A 17,249-nucleotide genomic window follows, 5' to 3' on the forward strand; every position below is an offset into this window, starting at 1 on the left:
GATTGAAAGAAACATGACGCCATGTGAGCGCACACGTGTCCCTTGGCAAATCGTTCGCTCGTTTTCGCGCGTCGTTAGGCTAGTCGAAAAAGCCCAATGACGAATTGAACTGTCAAAGAAATAGCTTGATGTTCTACTTAAAAAGAAACGCATCGGTCGAATCGTACAGATCTTCCGAAAATTCTGACGCGATACGTTCGCAACCGGTCGGCAGATGACGTACACACACATGCACACGCATACGCAAAGATATACATATAATATATATATATATATTATACATAAAATATATTATATATGTATATAGGTAAATATATATATATGTATGCGTTCGATTCATATATATAGCGGAAAACGAACTGCCTTATTTGCATTTGAGAAAATTAGTAGGTACCGCGAGGAACTGACGATTCATTCTGTCCCCGGGCTTCTCCCTCGAGCTCCTGGAAGTCACCACCATGGACGGCGGTTTATCCCCTAAAAGGCGATCTCTCTTTAAATCACACATGTTGCGTCAGATGCGTAACGGTGCTTCGCTTATCGCTAAACTTAAAAAAAAAAAAAGAACAGAACACGAATAAGAGCGGTCGCGATTATCTCTTCAAATTCGTGACGACGATTCTAGAAATCGTTTCTCTCATTTTGACTCTCCCCTCCCCCCCGCCCCGCTCTCGGAGAATTCAAGTGTGTGTAGATGCATGTTCAAACGAGAGAGTGGATAACAATAGTAATCTCCTCGAAGAGTATCAACTACGTTTTGGTGGTAACGCAGGGATGAATGGTAGTAAATCTCTGAACAATAATTCTGGGTGTCTATACTCTAGATATATAGATCGGTTTCGATGCAAACAGAGAGGGAAAAGAAAAGAAACAAAGATTGGTCACTGCTATGAGAACTGCTCTATATGTATAAACAATCGAACACTGTATAAACTAATGGTAATCGTAATACATTGCAGGCAGAGTCTGGTGTTCTCTCGCTACACGCAAGAAGTAAGTCGTCGTTTTCATTATGATACGGCCCGGCCTCGAGAATTCGATCTGGATCGTTTCTGAAAGGAGGATCCAGCCGGAAGGAAGGGGGTCGACGAGGTCTCGTTCGTCGTGCAAGCTCGGTGCAAATAAGGTAAAGGATCACGCGTCATAAAATTGGCAAATTGGCCATACGATCGCCACGCGAGACGCGCCTGGCGTCGTCTCCTTATATAACCAAACGACGTATCTGTATCTGTATCGGTCCGCGTCCTCGATTTAAATGTGAAACGTACCGAACCTTGATTTTATGATGTAACAAGTTATAAAATGCGAATCTTCGTCTCTTTTTCACGAGTCGCGATTAGTTACCGAGCTGGCAAGTGTACTTGAACTAATTCGACGTCTCGTAGGAACGAAAACGCGCCCCATTTTGCAATACTACGACGGGGGTTGGGAACGTTCAGGGTTGAAAGAGTAGCGATAATCGGTATTCCGCGCAAAAGACGTGCTTTGCATAATCAGCCCCGGCGGCCGCTACAAAGTATTACGCGCGAAAGAAACGTTTCGTACCGTGAAACGAACGAACCAGGCAGAGTGTCAAAGGGTGTTTGAAGAACGTTCGAGATAGGCAAGATAGGCACGCTATGACTATCCATGAACGCGATACCTTCTGCCGTGCGATAGTATCGACGATAAATGGAAAACTCGCGACGCAGATGTAAATAGACACAGACAGTCGTTAGTCGAAGCTACGATGACGCGAAGTCTTAATTTAAAAGTTAGATGACGCCGAGTTCATCCCTCCGGATCCATCGGTCCCCGGGTATTCGCGTCCGTATCTGGTTCGCGTTCCACCCACATTGAAAAATCGCTAAACTTAGAACGCAGCACCGTGTGTACTTTATTCCGACGACGAACGAGACCGATGAGGGGGAGGTAGTGGTGAATTCCTCGACACAGAAAACTCAAGATCGACTGATCGGAGACCTCGACGATAATTGCAGCTCCGCAGCCACGAACGTCCTTTCATTTGGCAGCCGTTCGCGACGAAACGTCGCCACATCGCCGTCGCGATATCCGCGTCATATCCTGACCCATAACTCTACTGTATATTAAATATATTAAACGTCGTTTCTCCCCTTCTACGAGAGTTCTCTGTGTCGCCGGTGGATGCGTCGATAACGTCAGCATGGAACACGCGTAGGACGATGGGCGGATAGGGAGGGAAGGTTTTAATCTACGGGAGTTCTCTCCGGGAACGCAGGTTGCTCCTGAAAACGAATTAAAATCTGTTTAATAGAATTTTAGCCATGAACGGGGGAAAACGTGGATGGGTGTCGGGCCGGACGGAAACTGTCAAAGGAGAAAGGTAATCAAAGGCGGAGCAGGCTCGATGAGAGGCCAAAGCGTGGCCGTGACAATTTATCCTTCGCCTCTCCCTTCTCCTCGTCCGCCTGGGATCCGATGGACGTGCAGCAGCTCTCTGCGCCCCTCTGCAAATCCTTCGTTAAAGGGAAACTTGCGAGATGCGAGCGCGCGCGCGTAAACGGACTTACCTCTCGTAACTTCTACAAACTAATTTCACTAGTCACTAATTGTATTGTGTGCATCTACGAATGGGAGCAACAACGCCGTCCGACTGACGCCGGTCACTTTTCCTTTTCTCTCTCGGGTGCGTGCGCGCGCGCGTGACACCACCACACACGCGACACACGAAATCATCGCGAACGAGCCTACACGCTCGTCGCTAATTATCGAGCCAATCCCCTTAATCATCATCTATTCAAATTCAACTCGTCGCGATTCGCCTTCGATTTTTCTTACTATTACATCGCGACAGACCTGTCTTCTGGATCGTGTAATCGACGCATCGATGCTCTTTTTAGTTCTAATTGCACGACAAATATCCTTTGATCATCGTTGTCTTTCTACGACTCTCCGTTTACCCATTTCTATCAAAGTTTAACCCTAAAATTCATTTTCCTATCGAGGGAAAAATAATTCAACGAATCAGGTCACCGCTTAAATCTTCACGGCGATCGTCAACGTTTGAACAAAAAGACAGCTAAATTCGAAACGCTATACAGAAGTGACAACGACTTTAATAGGCACGATCTCTGCATAACAGCTAGCCCAGCCATCCGCATCAGCGCGTACGCACCAAGCGTATAGCTGTATTACTGTCGGCGCGTCTCACTTGTACATACAATTTCAGAATCTCTCGCGTCGTTCCGCAACGTTCAACTGCTTCAGACAGCCAGCGTTTCCATGAATACTGAGAGCGGATGGACAGCTCAGTAGTAACCAGTCTGATTATCCCGACGTTGTTCCCAACCATTTCGAACTCCACCAATGTGTTTTGTAAGCCTTTAATCTGGCTTCGTTAAGACTGAGCCAGGGATAGTCCGAGAAATTATTGTAACCGGTGTTAAACGGTGATTTTGTGAAAGCTTTTACGAATTACGAGTAGCTACGATCTTGTTTGTTTATACGGATACGCTTAAAAAAGACTGGGCCAATTATATCGTGGAAATATTTATAAACGAATTTTCAATTACGTGACGGTGAATAGGAGGAAATCCCGGAAGAGGATTAGGAGTCACTAAGTTTCTTGGTTCTATCGGTAAACAAAGTAATTTCAATTCCGATAGTCATTTCCGGATGAGGATAATGCGGGGTCACGAACCCGCAGCCTGTAAAGGGAACTCGAATCCGAGTCCCGACCAGTCGACCATCAAATTGCAATGTCTTCGGATTAAATTTCGATGAAACTGCCAGAGGGGGTCGTCTGCGTCCCGACAGCGCAGTTCTTGGGTCCCTAAGGTCGATGCACAAAGAGTCGTTCGGCGTGCTATCGTAAAAGCAGTACCGGTAACGTGAACCAGAGACCTGGCTATAGTTTAACTCATTTAAAAATTGAAAGGAAGAAGGAAGCTGAATAGCAAAGGGGGTGTTAAAAGTTGGAAAACGGTCTGTTGCTTTGTAATTATTTAACGCGTTCAGCGTTAGGCATAGCTTCAATTATGCCTATGCTGATATTCTTTTATTTAGTCATAAAGTGACATTAAAATCAACGAAAATATACTTATAATGTTTGCTGCGATCTTCATTCGGTTTGGTTCGAATTTACTCTCGATGTTTCATATGCAAACGTATTATATATAATGAAAATCGGATTCGCGATTCACGACCTTTGCTTGGCCTGAACATTTGCTTTCACGAAGAGTATCCCTTTGGTATTAATTCTAGCGCGTATTCCGCCAGAATTAATGTCCCTAATAAAACTCGTACAAGATTTAGAAGACGCTCTCCGCGTGATCTTCAAAACCCCGACCTCTTCATCATAATTTCATCAGATCTTCGTGACACAGAGTGTCGAGGAAGAAATGTCACGAGTCTACCGACAAGAGACGCGTTTAATATCAGATTTGCTGAATCTCCGACTACCTAACGCTGACGCTGACGATTTTTTTATGACTCCTCGGGACGAATTAAATATCAATGTAACCTGGCTGCCAGAAGCGAATCCATTAAAAGGTTAACAAACTCTCAACAATCGTTGAAGAAACTCGGAAAAGAAACTGACGCAATTTCGTCGTGTGCAATGTACCTTACGTTTCTCGTTACATTCACTGTCCTATTTTCAACTTCATTATCAACAACGATTGAAGACGGTACCTTCGTAAACTTATAACAAATTCGTGGACCGCTTCCTCAATTTTTGAAGAGACTACAGCTCTATATTCATCGAGAATCCGGTTCCACCGCTGCTCAAATTCTCCACCCCAGCCTCGGGTAAAATCGATCCCGAGTAGCTGGCGACGAGAAGCGTAAACACGGTCACCGTGGAGGATCTATTGAAGCCAAGCATCCAACTATGTGCACGACGTACGAGCATTGACGCGAGCGTGGATCGTGCATGCCCCTGTCGAAAATGCTCGTCCTGAAATGCGGGAACGATATCCCAAAGGGGTTCAGCGAGTGAATGGAACCCTCAAAGAGAAGCGTTGTTTTCGACTGCCCGGTACTTTCTGCTCCTCTTTGCTGCGAAGACTAGTTCCAAAAATAGCAAAGGGGCAGATGTTTGAACTCGCCCACGTGTTGTCCGCGTGACGTCACGCCGACCGTGTGGGCGTAGCGAGCGATGGGAGAGGGTGGCGGTGAGCTGAGTAGGGGATGGAGATGAGGGGGAAAATGCGGAAAAAAGGAACGAGGGATGCGCGAATCGGAAGAGAGGGTGAAAAGAATGGTCGAAATGTACTGGCTACGGAAAAGATACTGTGGAGAAGGTGATGGAAAAGATGGAAAATTTCAAACGGGGTAATATCAAGTACTTCGTGTTCAGAGAACGTAGAGTCGATGGACCAGAGAAAGTGGCTCGAATTTTGAAGTTAAATTTTTCTCACCGAATGACGTTGAAAACAGGTTCTCATCGTTGATAAAATTCCTAAGTTGAAGGAAACATTACTTAACGACGATTCTCAATATTTATTCGAATAGAATACTATATATCGTTAGTTGATGAGAAAGCAAGGAAAAATTGTCATTGTACCAAAATCAATGTAACTGTCGTAAAAGAAACATTAGGGAAATAGTAGTATGGACTAGAGAAACAGAGACAGAACGGAAAGAACGATCTCTAAGAAAGTATAAAAATAAAAGAACGAAGTAAAGTGTAAAAGGCTGTAAAAGTGGAGTGTATATAAGGTGATACGAAAAAGGTGGAAAGATATAACGGAAAGAGAGGGGAAAACTAGGCGGGGTGTAAGATAGCCAAGAATCAATGCAACGACGAGGGCAGAACCCGAGAATTCCCGCAGGATACCGATCAGGAGTCCACACGTATCCTTGGTCAACTCGATACTCGGGTAGAGGATTGGAAAAATTGGAAGAAAATTCACCAGCAAGGATTTCTTCGCCTGATACTCTCACGAATGGAAAAAACGAGCTTAACCCTCACATTTCCATGGAAGCTCTTCCCACGAGGAATACAGAAGTTAGAGTTTCGTAGCGATCGAAAACTACTTTAAACCCAACGATATATCAAGACTGTCCTTTGAATTTCCAAAAGAATCAGAAAATTCATTTCCATCGTCTCGTCACGTTGTGAAGAATAAATATCAAGCCGCGTAACGTTGAAGAACAGCGTGAAGAGAAAGAAAAAAAGAAGAGAAAAAAAGAGAAAAAAGAAAGGGGCAGGCGGACAGGTAGCTAGTGTGTGTTAGTAGCCCACGCGAAGCTTTTTTCTCCATCCAATGATGCGCACCTCGATGAATCGGTTCACAGTTCACCGATCCCCGTCACTAATCAACTGTGAGCCACGTATACGCGTATTCTCTTTCCCTCTGGCTGGCGCTTGTCCGCTCTTCGAAACCGGCTCGAATGCGTCGCATAAAAGCGAGCGCCGGTGTCGAGTGTTCTCTCGTGAACACGGAGGAACGCGTGCACTAGAACAGGCCGAACCGGGGGATCTGCACAGCATCGGTAACCTAAATTTACTCATTAGCCAAGGAGGAACCCGGTTACGCTTTCCCCCGCGCGCCTACCGCCTTCACGATAATGCGGTATCGCTTTTCATCTGCCACTCCATTCGAGCCGATCTGCCTGCCACCGAGTAGACCTACTTTCCCATTTCAAATATTTCATTTGCCTCGATATTCTTTTCCCAATGCTTTCCACTATCCAGTGGACCAACGAAGAACCTCCGCTGTACGCATCATTTTCACCATTGATTATGTTTCTTATATTTAAAGGATAGAATTACCTTAAGGATTGCGGTAAATTCTACTGTTTGAGTTGAGAACCAACGCAGAATCTCTGCTCTACGCATCATTCCCTTTATCGATCGTTTTCTTCTTTCTTTTGCTTTTTCTTTTATTGGTCTTTAAGAAATAGGATCATCTCGAGGATTTGATAGATCCTGAAAATCGATTGATATCTGTGGTATACGCGATGGAACAGATTGATTGCGACCTCGTACTGGTCCGGAACGAGCCGCTTCTTTCTTAGCTGGCTAGCTGTGGAGCGTTAATCGCTTTGTAAATACGCGTACGTACGTAGAGAGCTTTTTAGACTGCATGAGCATCGGATCGGTCGATTACACTTTCCTTCGACGGCTCGCCTGTAAATATCGCGATACAGGTGCACACATTCTCCGTAAACCAATTATCCACTGACACGGAAAACCTGTGCTCTCCTCGTGCACCGAGTTTCAAGGGCAAAGCTGACCCTACCGATCAGCTCTCGCCCTCTCTAATGTCACTCTCCGTCGCAACCGATTCTCCACACCAGCCTCTGACGGCAATTCGGTGGTGGATTTGACGTTTAACCGCGTCGCTGTTGAATTATACGACTGGCACCGCGGGGACGTGACATCCCGAAAGAGTAACGGCCAATATCGTTGTCAATGAACTTTGCACGTGTCCGAGCGAACTGGCTGATCGAACGTACTTCCACCAGTCAGATTTAGCCGCCACGCCATCAACGATATATACTTCTCGAATCATTAAAGCTTCGTCTGTTTCCGTTTTGAGCTATTACTCGACTATTATTTATAGAAGAAAAACACGATCATTGAGTTTATTGGAAATTGGTTAGGAAAATGTCACCTCCTTCGCGCGTCGTCGTGCTCAATCTTTGTTCAAAGCGTTTCCCTGAGTCGCGACGCGAGTGATATTACGAATCGTTGATTTTCAAGAGACTCCACCGGAAGAAAATTAATTAAACTCAAACTCTGAAATCGTTTATAAATTTACTCGGCTAAAGATCATAGTTGTATTAAGAGGAAAATAACGGTGGAAGAAAATTGTTGTCGCGATAATTGCATACCGGCCACGAGATTAAAGCACGGATCTCGTTCTCGAAGTCGATTAAAGAAAAAACTCGACGTAAAAAAGAAACAACAACAGAAGCAAGAATCGAGCATAGACTCACCCTTCTCGGACTCGTCAGGCTCGTCGCTAGCACACTCGGGTGTGCTTCGCTCTTCCTCGCTGCTGCTGAAGCTTCTCTGAGGCTGAAGACCAACCTGACCACCCATCGGTTGCGGTGGGTGCGCGCTTTGCGTTTGATGCACCGAGTGTTGCTGAGTAGGATGCACAGCGCTTCGTGGTGGGCCCGCTTCTACCGTTGGTTGACCGTATGTCATCGCGAGATCCGTGTTCTGATCCTAAAAAGGTAACGAACGGATCCTCTCAGAGGCAAGAAAAATCGGAAACCATCGAACACCAAGTTGTCACAAGACGACGTCAATTTTCATATTATAACACGATATAATATTCAAGTGAGACAGCGCAGAAGCAGGAGATGGCGATGAGATGAAATGAGATGAAGAAAGGAAGGTGAAAGTGAAAGAAAATAATGCTCCGTCCTGAACGGGATAGATACGCGTTTCTCAATCAGCTGGTAACAGTAGCGAAGCACGAGGAAGTAGTATAGACCAGGATAAAGCAGACATCGAAATTTTTCGGTTCCCCTTCGATAACTTCGTTCCACTGGATCTGTTCGTGCGGCTGGGCTCGTCGAGAACATCCCCTCGAGCACCGCCCACGTAAGAATATCGCTAGCGGTCTGCTCCTACGCGCTCGCAGCTTGTACAGGGTTGTGCATAACTTGTTGAATGTTTAATTTCTCCAAGTTGCTCTCTCTTTCCCTCTTTCGAGCATCTAACGTCATCGTCACGTTCGATCCAGGCTGAACCAATCGCGAGAACGCGGTCCCACTCACTCACCGGGTAGATCGGTCGTTGTCTCTGGTAGTTCTGTTGTTTCATAAGACCGTCGATCTCGCCTCTGTACAGATTCGGGTCATCCTCCGCGTACGCGTCCGGATGCCTTGGCGGTTGTTGCATCTGATGCGGCGAAGCTACGTGGGGCGTCGGCAGACTTCTCGAGTGAGGCGAAACGGACATATCCACTCCGCTATCGCTCGTTGGCAGTCGACGCCCTGGGCCCTGTAATCCCCAGCAGAAAACCGCCATTTTTTCGTGCCGCAATCGGCCCGGTTTCGATTCGTCACGTGTGGGTTGCAGTGGTGGATGCAAACAGTGCGATTTGTTGCGTTCTTGTTTGATCAAATCAGCATGTGGTGAACAATATGCAGTTTCACTGTGTCTTTGGACAATCTATCGTATGTATTGTCATATGTATCATATGTTAGCAACTACTGGCTTTAGAGATTGTCGAAGACGGTTAGTCTGGCGCTATTCAGTTTCGGAAGAATTTGCGGCGATTTAGACTGCGTATGGTTAGTGAAAGATGTACGATAAAATGTGTCGATACCCAACGACAGCTAGTCATTCGAAACATAATTGCGTTGCCTCAAAAAAGAGAAACATTACTCGTAAATGAACTAGCCACAGAGTAGAAAAGGCAATAGTGGTGTGTTCTGATAACAAGAGTTACGAATTGTTGTGAATTATCTAGAAAATTTCCAACAAATATATATCGAATTTTATTTGTCGATTTTTATCAACGTTAAGATGAATTGAATAAGAAGATGGAACATGTCGAATGTCGTATGTCGAATTTCATCTAACAACGTTAAAATAAATTGTTCAAAGACGCAGCAGCAATGATTAGTGACAATGAGCACAGTGACACACGGTGAGATATACCAATTGCATTGCCTTGCTTCGACCGAATTCGCTTAGCCAAGTGTTTTGCAATTGTTGTTGTAGGTTGTTTAGTAGCTTTTTAATTATTTGTTGTTGTTGTTGTACATCCAGAGCAACAGTGCGTGCACGAGCGCTATTTAATGGCCACGGGGAAGCTGATCCCCGCGGTCGAACACTAAATGAATGAAGTAAATCGTACTTGCTCTTGCTGAGAGTACTGTCTTCTGAGCAAACTTCCGCTCCTTAGTAACAATGGTAAATTCTCCTTTTCAGCCGCGCTGTGCGCTCTCTCGAGTTTCGGTCTTTTATCCTGAGTTTGGTCCACGAGTCCCGGAGGACCACCCACCTGCATGTCCTGCATCCGTCGCAGCATCGCGTTGTCCCCGGCTGCTAGGCCCGCCTTCGTTATCCATTGTCCGGTCTTCGACAGCAATTCTTGCTTCTTGCGACAGAGAATGCACACCCATATTACCTGCAATCAAACCGCATTACACAATCTCTGCATCGAGATCAAGCGAGTTAATATTTCGACATCTAGAAGTTTGCACGGGCAAGCGTCAGGTAATTTACAAAACCGTTATCTTCTTATGAAAGTTTTCGAATCGTAGATGTTGGAATTGCCGAGGTTTGGCTGGAGATAATTTTCGTACTATCGTTCTTCTCCTCCTCTTCGCTGTTAAAGTATCATCGAGACGCTAAATGTTTAAAAGCATCGGAGTTTTAAAAGTTCCAGAGTCTTCTAAAATCCTAACGTTTCTTTTTCGATCCCATCGAGCGTTCGATCGCGGTGTGTAACTAAAATAATCCACGGCGGCGCGAAAGGGAGATAGCTCTAGCAAGAGCGAGGAGAGGGAAAGAGTCCTGAAACTGATCGATCCAGGTCACCGCTTGTAGCGAGGATATTAATAGGAAATTATCTATAGGAAGTCGACCAGTTACGATGCTAATTGAAACGTGTAAGCGGGTGGTGCGAGCTTTCAATTTGCAACCCTTGAAAAACGCGCGCTCGTCCATCGCTCGAACAACGAAATAGATTCGCGGTGACACCCTTTCGCGCTCGCGGAGTATTTGTCGAGAGACGCTGTCAAAAGATGGCGAGAATAGCGTTAAAAATACACGATGCCCAGAGGGGGCAAGTGGAGAGGGCCCAGTTGCAGCGAGAAGCCCGACTACAGGCGATATATTCGCTGGCAGTTTTCGCGGCAAACTGGAAAACTCGACGATCTTCGCGCAGCCGGAGGAGAAATTATTGTAAAATCCCCTTTAACGAAGTCTCCGACTTCATCGCCTCGGGCGAAATTCTTATGCAAATCCGACGAAGCTTCGAGTAACGTTAAATTAAATCAAGCGGATCCGACGCCGATGGAGGACAGCGTATAGCGACATTCTGCAAATATCCAGGTTTCTAGAGAATCTCTAGATTCTAGAGGAACCTGGGCTCGGCACGATTATCGAAACGTCTTGGGCCAACGTTGAAAAAACGTTCCACGATTCAATAACGACGAAAACACGTAGCAGGAAACAATGTACACCGTTCTTCGTACTCTTCTTCCTTTACGAAGTAATTGGAGCGGCGAATCTTTAGAAACGCGCAACGCGAAAGTACGCGTGAAGGAATCGGCGAAAGGAAAAGGGAAATCGAGCGGCTCTTCGTAGACGAAAAGCACATTCTTCGCCTGGCGACCATTCACTGCCTTGTACAATGAACGAAAGGCTAATAATTAGCGGGCTAGCGCGACGTTGGCGGCGGTAGCGAAGCGTTTTGAAGGATGAATAGGCGGGCAGAATACTCCATCAAGATAAAGCGTGATGGATGGACCATTTAGAAGCAAACCGTAAAACAATGCCCATGCCGGTTCCCATCGATAACACTTTCCATGCCCATTCACGCGTATTATTGTACCAACTATAATGGCGTGAACAACGTGCCGCAAGGACACGGGGCTGCTCCCTTGAATTACGACCGCTTCGATGCCGTAAAGTTCGCGGGATTAAAATACGCACTCGAGCTTTTGATCGATCGAATAATTTAACATCTACGATCCTCGAGTGACGTTCGGTACAATTGACAGACTAAAAATCGTAGTGTAAGTCGGTGTAAGTCAAAGTTCTTAGAATTTGCATTTAATCGCGTATCTTGACCCTTGGCCCTCGCGATTAATTGTATTATAATTTTATTCTTTTCTACAATACTAATTTCGTGATTTGAAAAAATATAACGAACTTTTTACAACAATAAATACGGAATACTGTTTTGTGGAAAATAACGGTCAGCTAACTTTATATATACATGGAGTATTTCTACTCATTCTTCGACCAAGCACTTGCACATCGTTAATTATTATCACACCACTCGCTCGATAAATAGAACTTGATGAAAATGAGTTCGATTAAGATAAAGAGAAGGGATAGCAGGAATTATGCTGGATGTAATTCTCGTACAATCTTCTTGTTCAATCCATAATCAGCCTTGAAAGTTTGTACGTGTTATCATTAGCATTATTGCGTGTATGTATCATCGAGTATTATTATACTTGATCGAAATAGAATTTGACGAAAATGAGCTCGATTAATAATTCCTTTCGGTATTCTTTTTTCGCTAGGAAAAGTGGAATTAGGCAGAGAACGGTCCAGAGACGCCAGTTCAGACGTGAATATCGCGATATACGGTCGGTTACGCACAGCGTTTGCATAATTATTGTTGTCCATTATCGTTGTTCGATGAATCCAATGCAGATTCACGAGCGCATATTCCGCTAATCCGCGAGCCGAGGACGTTGCTGCAAATGAAAACGTGTTTGGCCGTGTTAGGCGACGCGAGTCAGCTACGATTGCACCTCGTACGGAAACGGTCTAGCTGTTTTTCTCGTCAAGAGGCAATCAAGCCATTGAGAGCTTTGGCACGAAATCTTGAACAATGTTTTTTAAAAAAGAATCCCTCGATCGTATTTCTTCTTCGTATTCTTTCTCAATTTCTACGAGCGTTTAACATTTAATAGTACGGAGTTAACGATAAAACATCCCTGAATTAATTTCTAAAAATATCGACACGTCGATAAAAAGCAACTTCTTGAAACGACGTAGTAACTGTCACCCGATTGCATCACTGAAACAGCAATCACCGTTTGATCTATTTCTATTCCACGATTTATATCAACGTTCTCTGTTATTATCGTGTTGAATCAATTGCGTAACGAGATAGTGAGCGCATATTCGACTCCCGTATTGTATAAACAGATAGGCCGAGAACAGAAAGGGTGGCGATTTTCGCGAGGTCGAATCGTGAGTTTTGCACGGGATAACATAATTGCATCGCAGTCGGCGTCGCATTACGTAAAAACGGTTAATGACGGCCTTAACAGGCCGAGAGCCTGTTACGTAAATAATACTTTAATGTGTCCTTTATCCGACTGCAGGGGTTGACGTTCGAAAATTCTTCCTCGGCGCGCATACGAAAGAGGATAGAATAAATTCTGCGATCTTGCGGAAAAACGGATGTGTCTCTCTCTAAAAAAAAAAAAAAAGGAAGAAAAGAAAGAAAAAAAGGAAAGAGAAGAAGAAAAAAGGTTGAAGCGTCGTTCAGGTTTGACGAAGTAGAAGAAACGAAGAAGTCTTTACGAATGGATGACACGATGAAGTGGAGGATTCGGTGCGCGGAACACAATTTACCCGATCTCTTTAGCAACGGACGATATTTCGTCCCTCCGTCAGACCAGGCGTCCCAGTTTTTAAAAGCGAGCCGGTAAACGTGAATTTATTTTTACCTTCTTGCTGGCGCTGCTTAATAAGTGAACAGTTTCCGATGAAAGGAGCGTTCCCTTTGTCGAAAACGCTTTCCAGAGCTGCCGAGCGGTGAACGTAATTATTTCATCGTTGCAACGTGATTTTCGGTGCACAGAGTAACATAGGGTGCAGTATAAAGTGGGTTAAAAATATCCGTCACTTACACACCGAGTGGGACGGGTCCGTGCGATTCGAGAAGCTGCATCGTTCGATCGCGAGATTACAGACGACGGGAATCAGGGACGTCGACGCATCGAGTCGCGACGACGTCCTTTAACATAAGATAACGTAACTGAGAAACGAACCCCTGGAGTACGGGTTTCCAGGAAAATGTACGATTCCACATGGTTTTCGAGCGTGTCCGTGTACGAGTCGTCGGTCGACCCGTTCGTCCAGATAGAGGCGTGCGTGCATCCGCGAAAGGGAGGCAGCTTTTTTTTTTGTTCTCGAGATGCTTGCAACGCCGACCGAACCTCGCTGCAGACTGGCGGCCCGGCCGTAGAACAGAGAGTGCACCGAACAAGAAAGGAAAGAGAAAGGGTGCACGAGCGAAAAAAAGCAAGCAAGAGAGAAAGATGGTGTCGAGGGACTGTGCAGGAACGGAGAGGAGAGCGAGAAACGAAGAAACAAAGATAGGCGGCGGCAGGGGGAAGGGGTAGGTGAAGAGCACTTCGTCGAGTTGCCTAGGTAGCAATATGTCAAGAGCTCAACCCCTTTCCACCACTCTCTCGCTCATCCCTGTGCTAGCGGCGTCCTTTTCGCCCAACCACCGAACATTCCGTACGTACGTACGTACGTACGTACGTGTGCGCTATTTTCCGCAGCCTAAAAAGAGAAAAACGTTGTTGTTGGTAGTGGTAAAGAGAAAGAGAAGGACCGAGAGAGAGAGAATCGACGTAGGGGAATGAGATGGCCCTCGAGGCGTCTCACCCCTCTGCCCGTCGTTACACCCGCCTAGGTTGGGTGGTGTTCGGTGGTGGTGGACCAAAGGAACGAGAACACGACGTTGCGTGTTTGGCCGTAACGTAAATGATCATTAGTTTGCCGGCTCGAGGCGAGTTGTCGGTGATTTGCATTAATTAATTAGAGGCCAATTAATTCAGATTACTTTATCACGGGCCCTGTGTACGCAGGCAGTATGTCAACCGCGCTCAGGCGACGCCGGCCGAGACAAGACAATGACGACGACGACGATACAGAGAGACATCGACGTGGACGTTGACGTCCCGTTGCCTCGAGTACAGCAGCCGGCGATCGATACGCTCGTTCAAGCCAGTCCGATAACTCGCCACGCCGACAATAACGCTCGGTGCCCGCGTCCGTAACGCTCGCGACGAATTATCCTTTCAATTCGTCGATTGGACGTTCGAGTCGATCACGGGACTTACGCTTTCATTCCTGTCTCCGAACGATTGTCTAGATTTGTATGGACATTCGTCTGTCGATCGTTACCAAAACTCTTCCTTCGTCCAGATGTTTAAGGGAATAACGGGCGACAAGAAGGGATGAAAGAACGTTTGAGATTGCACTTGTACTGGTGGAGGAAGGGAAGAGGTCGCTTCATGGTGTCGATGGAAACCCTCCCCGTAAGTTTCCCCGAGGCAAACGACGATCGCGGCGCCAAGTAGCTGTCGAGCTCTTTCATTTCTAACGAGATGTACGCGAATCGTCGAGCGTAAGAGGACTTTTGCAACGGCAAAGAATCTTCGCGTCTAAAGCAGCGACCATTGAATGCCGGAAGTGCGAGAATATTTCGAAGAAAGAGGAAGGAGACGAAGAAAAGGTTGAAGTAGGAGCAAGATAGTGGACAAGAGTTTCAGTTTGCAGATAATAAAGTCTGCTGGTCGAGTGGCATCAGTGCTCAGACAATCCTTCAACCCAAACTAGCGACGATACCGTTCCACAGACACGTCGTATCGCGGCGCATCCTTTTGAAGTTTAGCCTGAAATCGCGCTTAGGTATAATACCAAGGATCGATCGGCCAGACGAAAGATCTCTCTGTCTCGCGGCTTCCACATAATTTCTCCAGATTATGGTAATTCGCTCTCGTCTCAAAACGGAATAATCGAGGGCAACGTCGTCCCACGGTTAAGGAAAGGTCGACGTAATTACAAGATTTATGCAAACGCTGAATTGGCCCTGGCCAAACGGGAAAGAAACGATTCTCGGGACGACTAACGAGGCAATCGCCGATGTGTCTGATTACGTACAAAAGAAGTTTGTGGGCGTTGCACACCTACGTAAACAGCTAATTAGTATGCAGAGACTAGACGATCGAGGTCCTCACCCTCCTCTCTTCTTCTATTCAGAGTACACTTTATGTCTCTCTGAACAACTTCGGCCTTTCCGCCTCCTCGATTTTTCGGCAAACGGGGGCCACCATCGCGTGCATTAGCGTCACGAGCTCTGGAACTTTGCGGCCCCGAACTTTTCAGCTGTCCTACATACACACGCCACAAGACTCCAATTGCCTGACTCGACCACGAGGAAGAAGCTCGTGGAGGAACGACAGATGCCTCGACGGAGCCCGCAAATACGAGAAACTTGCGGAACTTTCAATTACCAGCGGCTTATTTTACGTGAAACGGTAGCCGTGCACTCGTAATGAGAATCACGCGAGCGCGCGTTTAATCATTTTCGGGGAAGGGTATCCAGTTTTTCCTGACCAAACTCCAAATACGACAGCCACGAATTACGTGTAGTCCAAAGAAACTTCAACGACAGTCCCAAGTTTAATTTCAACCTGTAAGATGAAGAACGGCTTAACGCGAACAGATAATTAGAGAAATGTCATAGTTAGACCAAATTAATTGTTAAATTTACAAGTGGTTTCGAGTTATGAGAAAATTGAAATTGTGCGGACGATTTTTGAACAGCTGTAGAGAGGAAATCGTGTAGGGGAGGATCGATTCTGTGGAACGGGGGCTGTGGAATGCTGTATTGGAACGAAGGATACTTCCTCGGACAGCGTTCGATTAGAATTACCGTCAGTCCCTACCACTCTGACATAAATACCAGAGATACACGCGTGCACTCGGCCGAACACGAGCGCACAATGGATCGACAGAGAACCTTGGAACCAGTCGCCACGTCCCACGGACCGTTGCAGCTATTCACCTCCGCGTGCCTGCCAGCTTTCTGGACCTTCAGTAATCTCGGAACGACCCGGTCATTAATCGAAAATCGCCATAATTCGATGAGCCCCGCGAACTATGCAACCTGGGTTGCATCGGTGACGCGAACAATGTCGAAAGGTTTAGGGACATTGTCTGGTTGCGCGAGTGGAAACGATAATAGTTGGAATTCTAAGTATTGATGTTCCACAGAACATAATTATTCTGAAATTTTTCTAGTACTTAAATCGTAAATCTCGATAGTATCGTTTTGATTAATCCTAGCAGTTCTCGAAGCTGACCTCGAAAGAGTCTCCAGACATAATTGCACGATGATTTACTAAGTAAACATTAACGAAGTTCAAATAAAATGAATATTAATAAAACGACAAGCGACAAGTTGTAGGATACAAACTTCTGCAGAAACAGTTTCCATAGTCTTAGAGTTTCGTGTCGAATAAAGTGGCTAGCTGATTTGTAGTTTGTGAAACTCGCTTGTTTTATTACCAAACTTGTTACTGAAAATCTATTTAACATCTGTAGCTCCGAAAATTTCCCTAATAGCATTAATGGCTCTGATACGTACGTGCCAAGCATTCGTATCTCAATCTGAGGAGAGAAATGCTCAGGATTTCGCTGCTTCGATAGCTGACCAAATAAGATCTCGACCAGTTACCGAAGCACAACTGTACTCTACGCAGTTTTCCCTCTCAACTACTATATCATATATCGTGGACTTTGTATCGTTTCAATTAACGGGAGC

The 17,249-nt window shown here is 45.7% G+C and overlaps 1 protein-coding gene across 19 annotated transcripts in view; it reads right to left on the reverse strand.

The window, feature by feature from the left end:
* The window catches only part of LOC117230323 (regulating synaptic membrane exocytosis protein 2), a 66,995-nt gene that overhangs the window by 40,026 nt on the left and 9,720 nt on the right, over positions 1-17,249 (reverse strand). For 10 of the 19 annotated variants that reach the window (XR_004492757.1, XR_004492753.1, XR_004492760.1 and 7 more), the window contains exons 3-5: positions 9,789-10,061; positions 8,705-8,926; positions 7,909-8,143 (exon numbers count right to left, since the gene is read on the reverse strand). Coding sequence is in view for 1 of the 19 variants with exons in the window: in XM_033487625.1 (XP_033343516.1) it covers positions 7,909-8,143; positions 8,705-8,926; positions 9,789-10,061 (730 nt within the window). In the remaining 18 variants the exon portion in view is untranslated. Of the gene's footprint in view, positions 1-394; positions 478-7,908; positions 8,144-8,704; positions 8,927-9,788; positions 10,062-13,353; positions 13,493-13,536; positions 13,853-17,249 lie in introns of those variants that run through there. The other 9 variants (XR_004492768.1, XR_004492759.1, XR_004492765.1 and 6 more) reach the window with 8 other exon arrangements.

This window comes from Bombus vosnesenskii, unplaced genomic scaffold, assembly GCF_011952255.1.
Source record: "Bombus vosnesenskii isolate JDL3184/JDL3185 unplaced genomic scaffold, Bvos_JDL3184-5_v1.1 scf7180000013266, whole genome shotgun sequence".
Classification (NCBI taxonomy): domain Eukaryota; kingdom Metazoa; phylum Arthropoda; class Insecta; order Hymenoptera; family Apidae; genus Bombus; species Bombus vosnesenskii.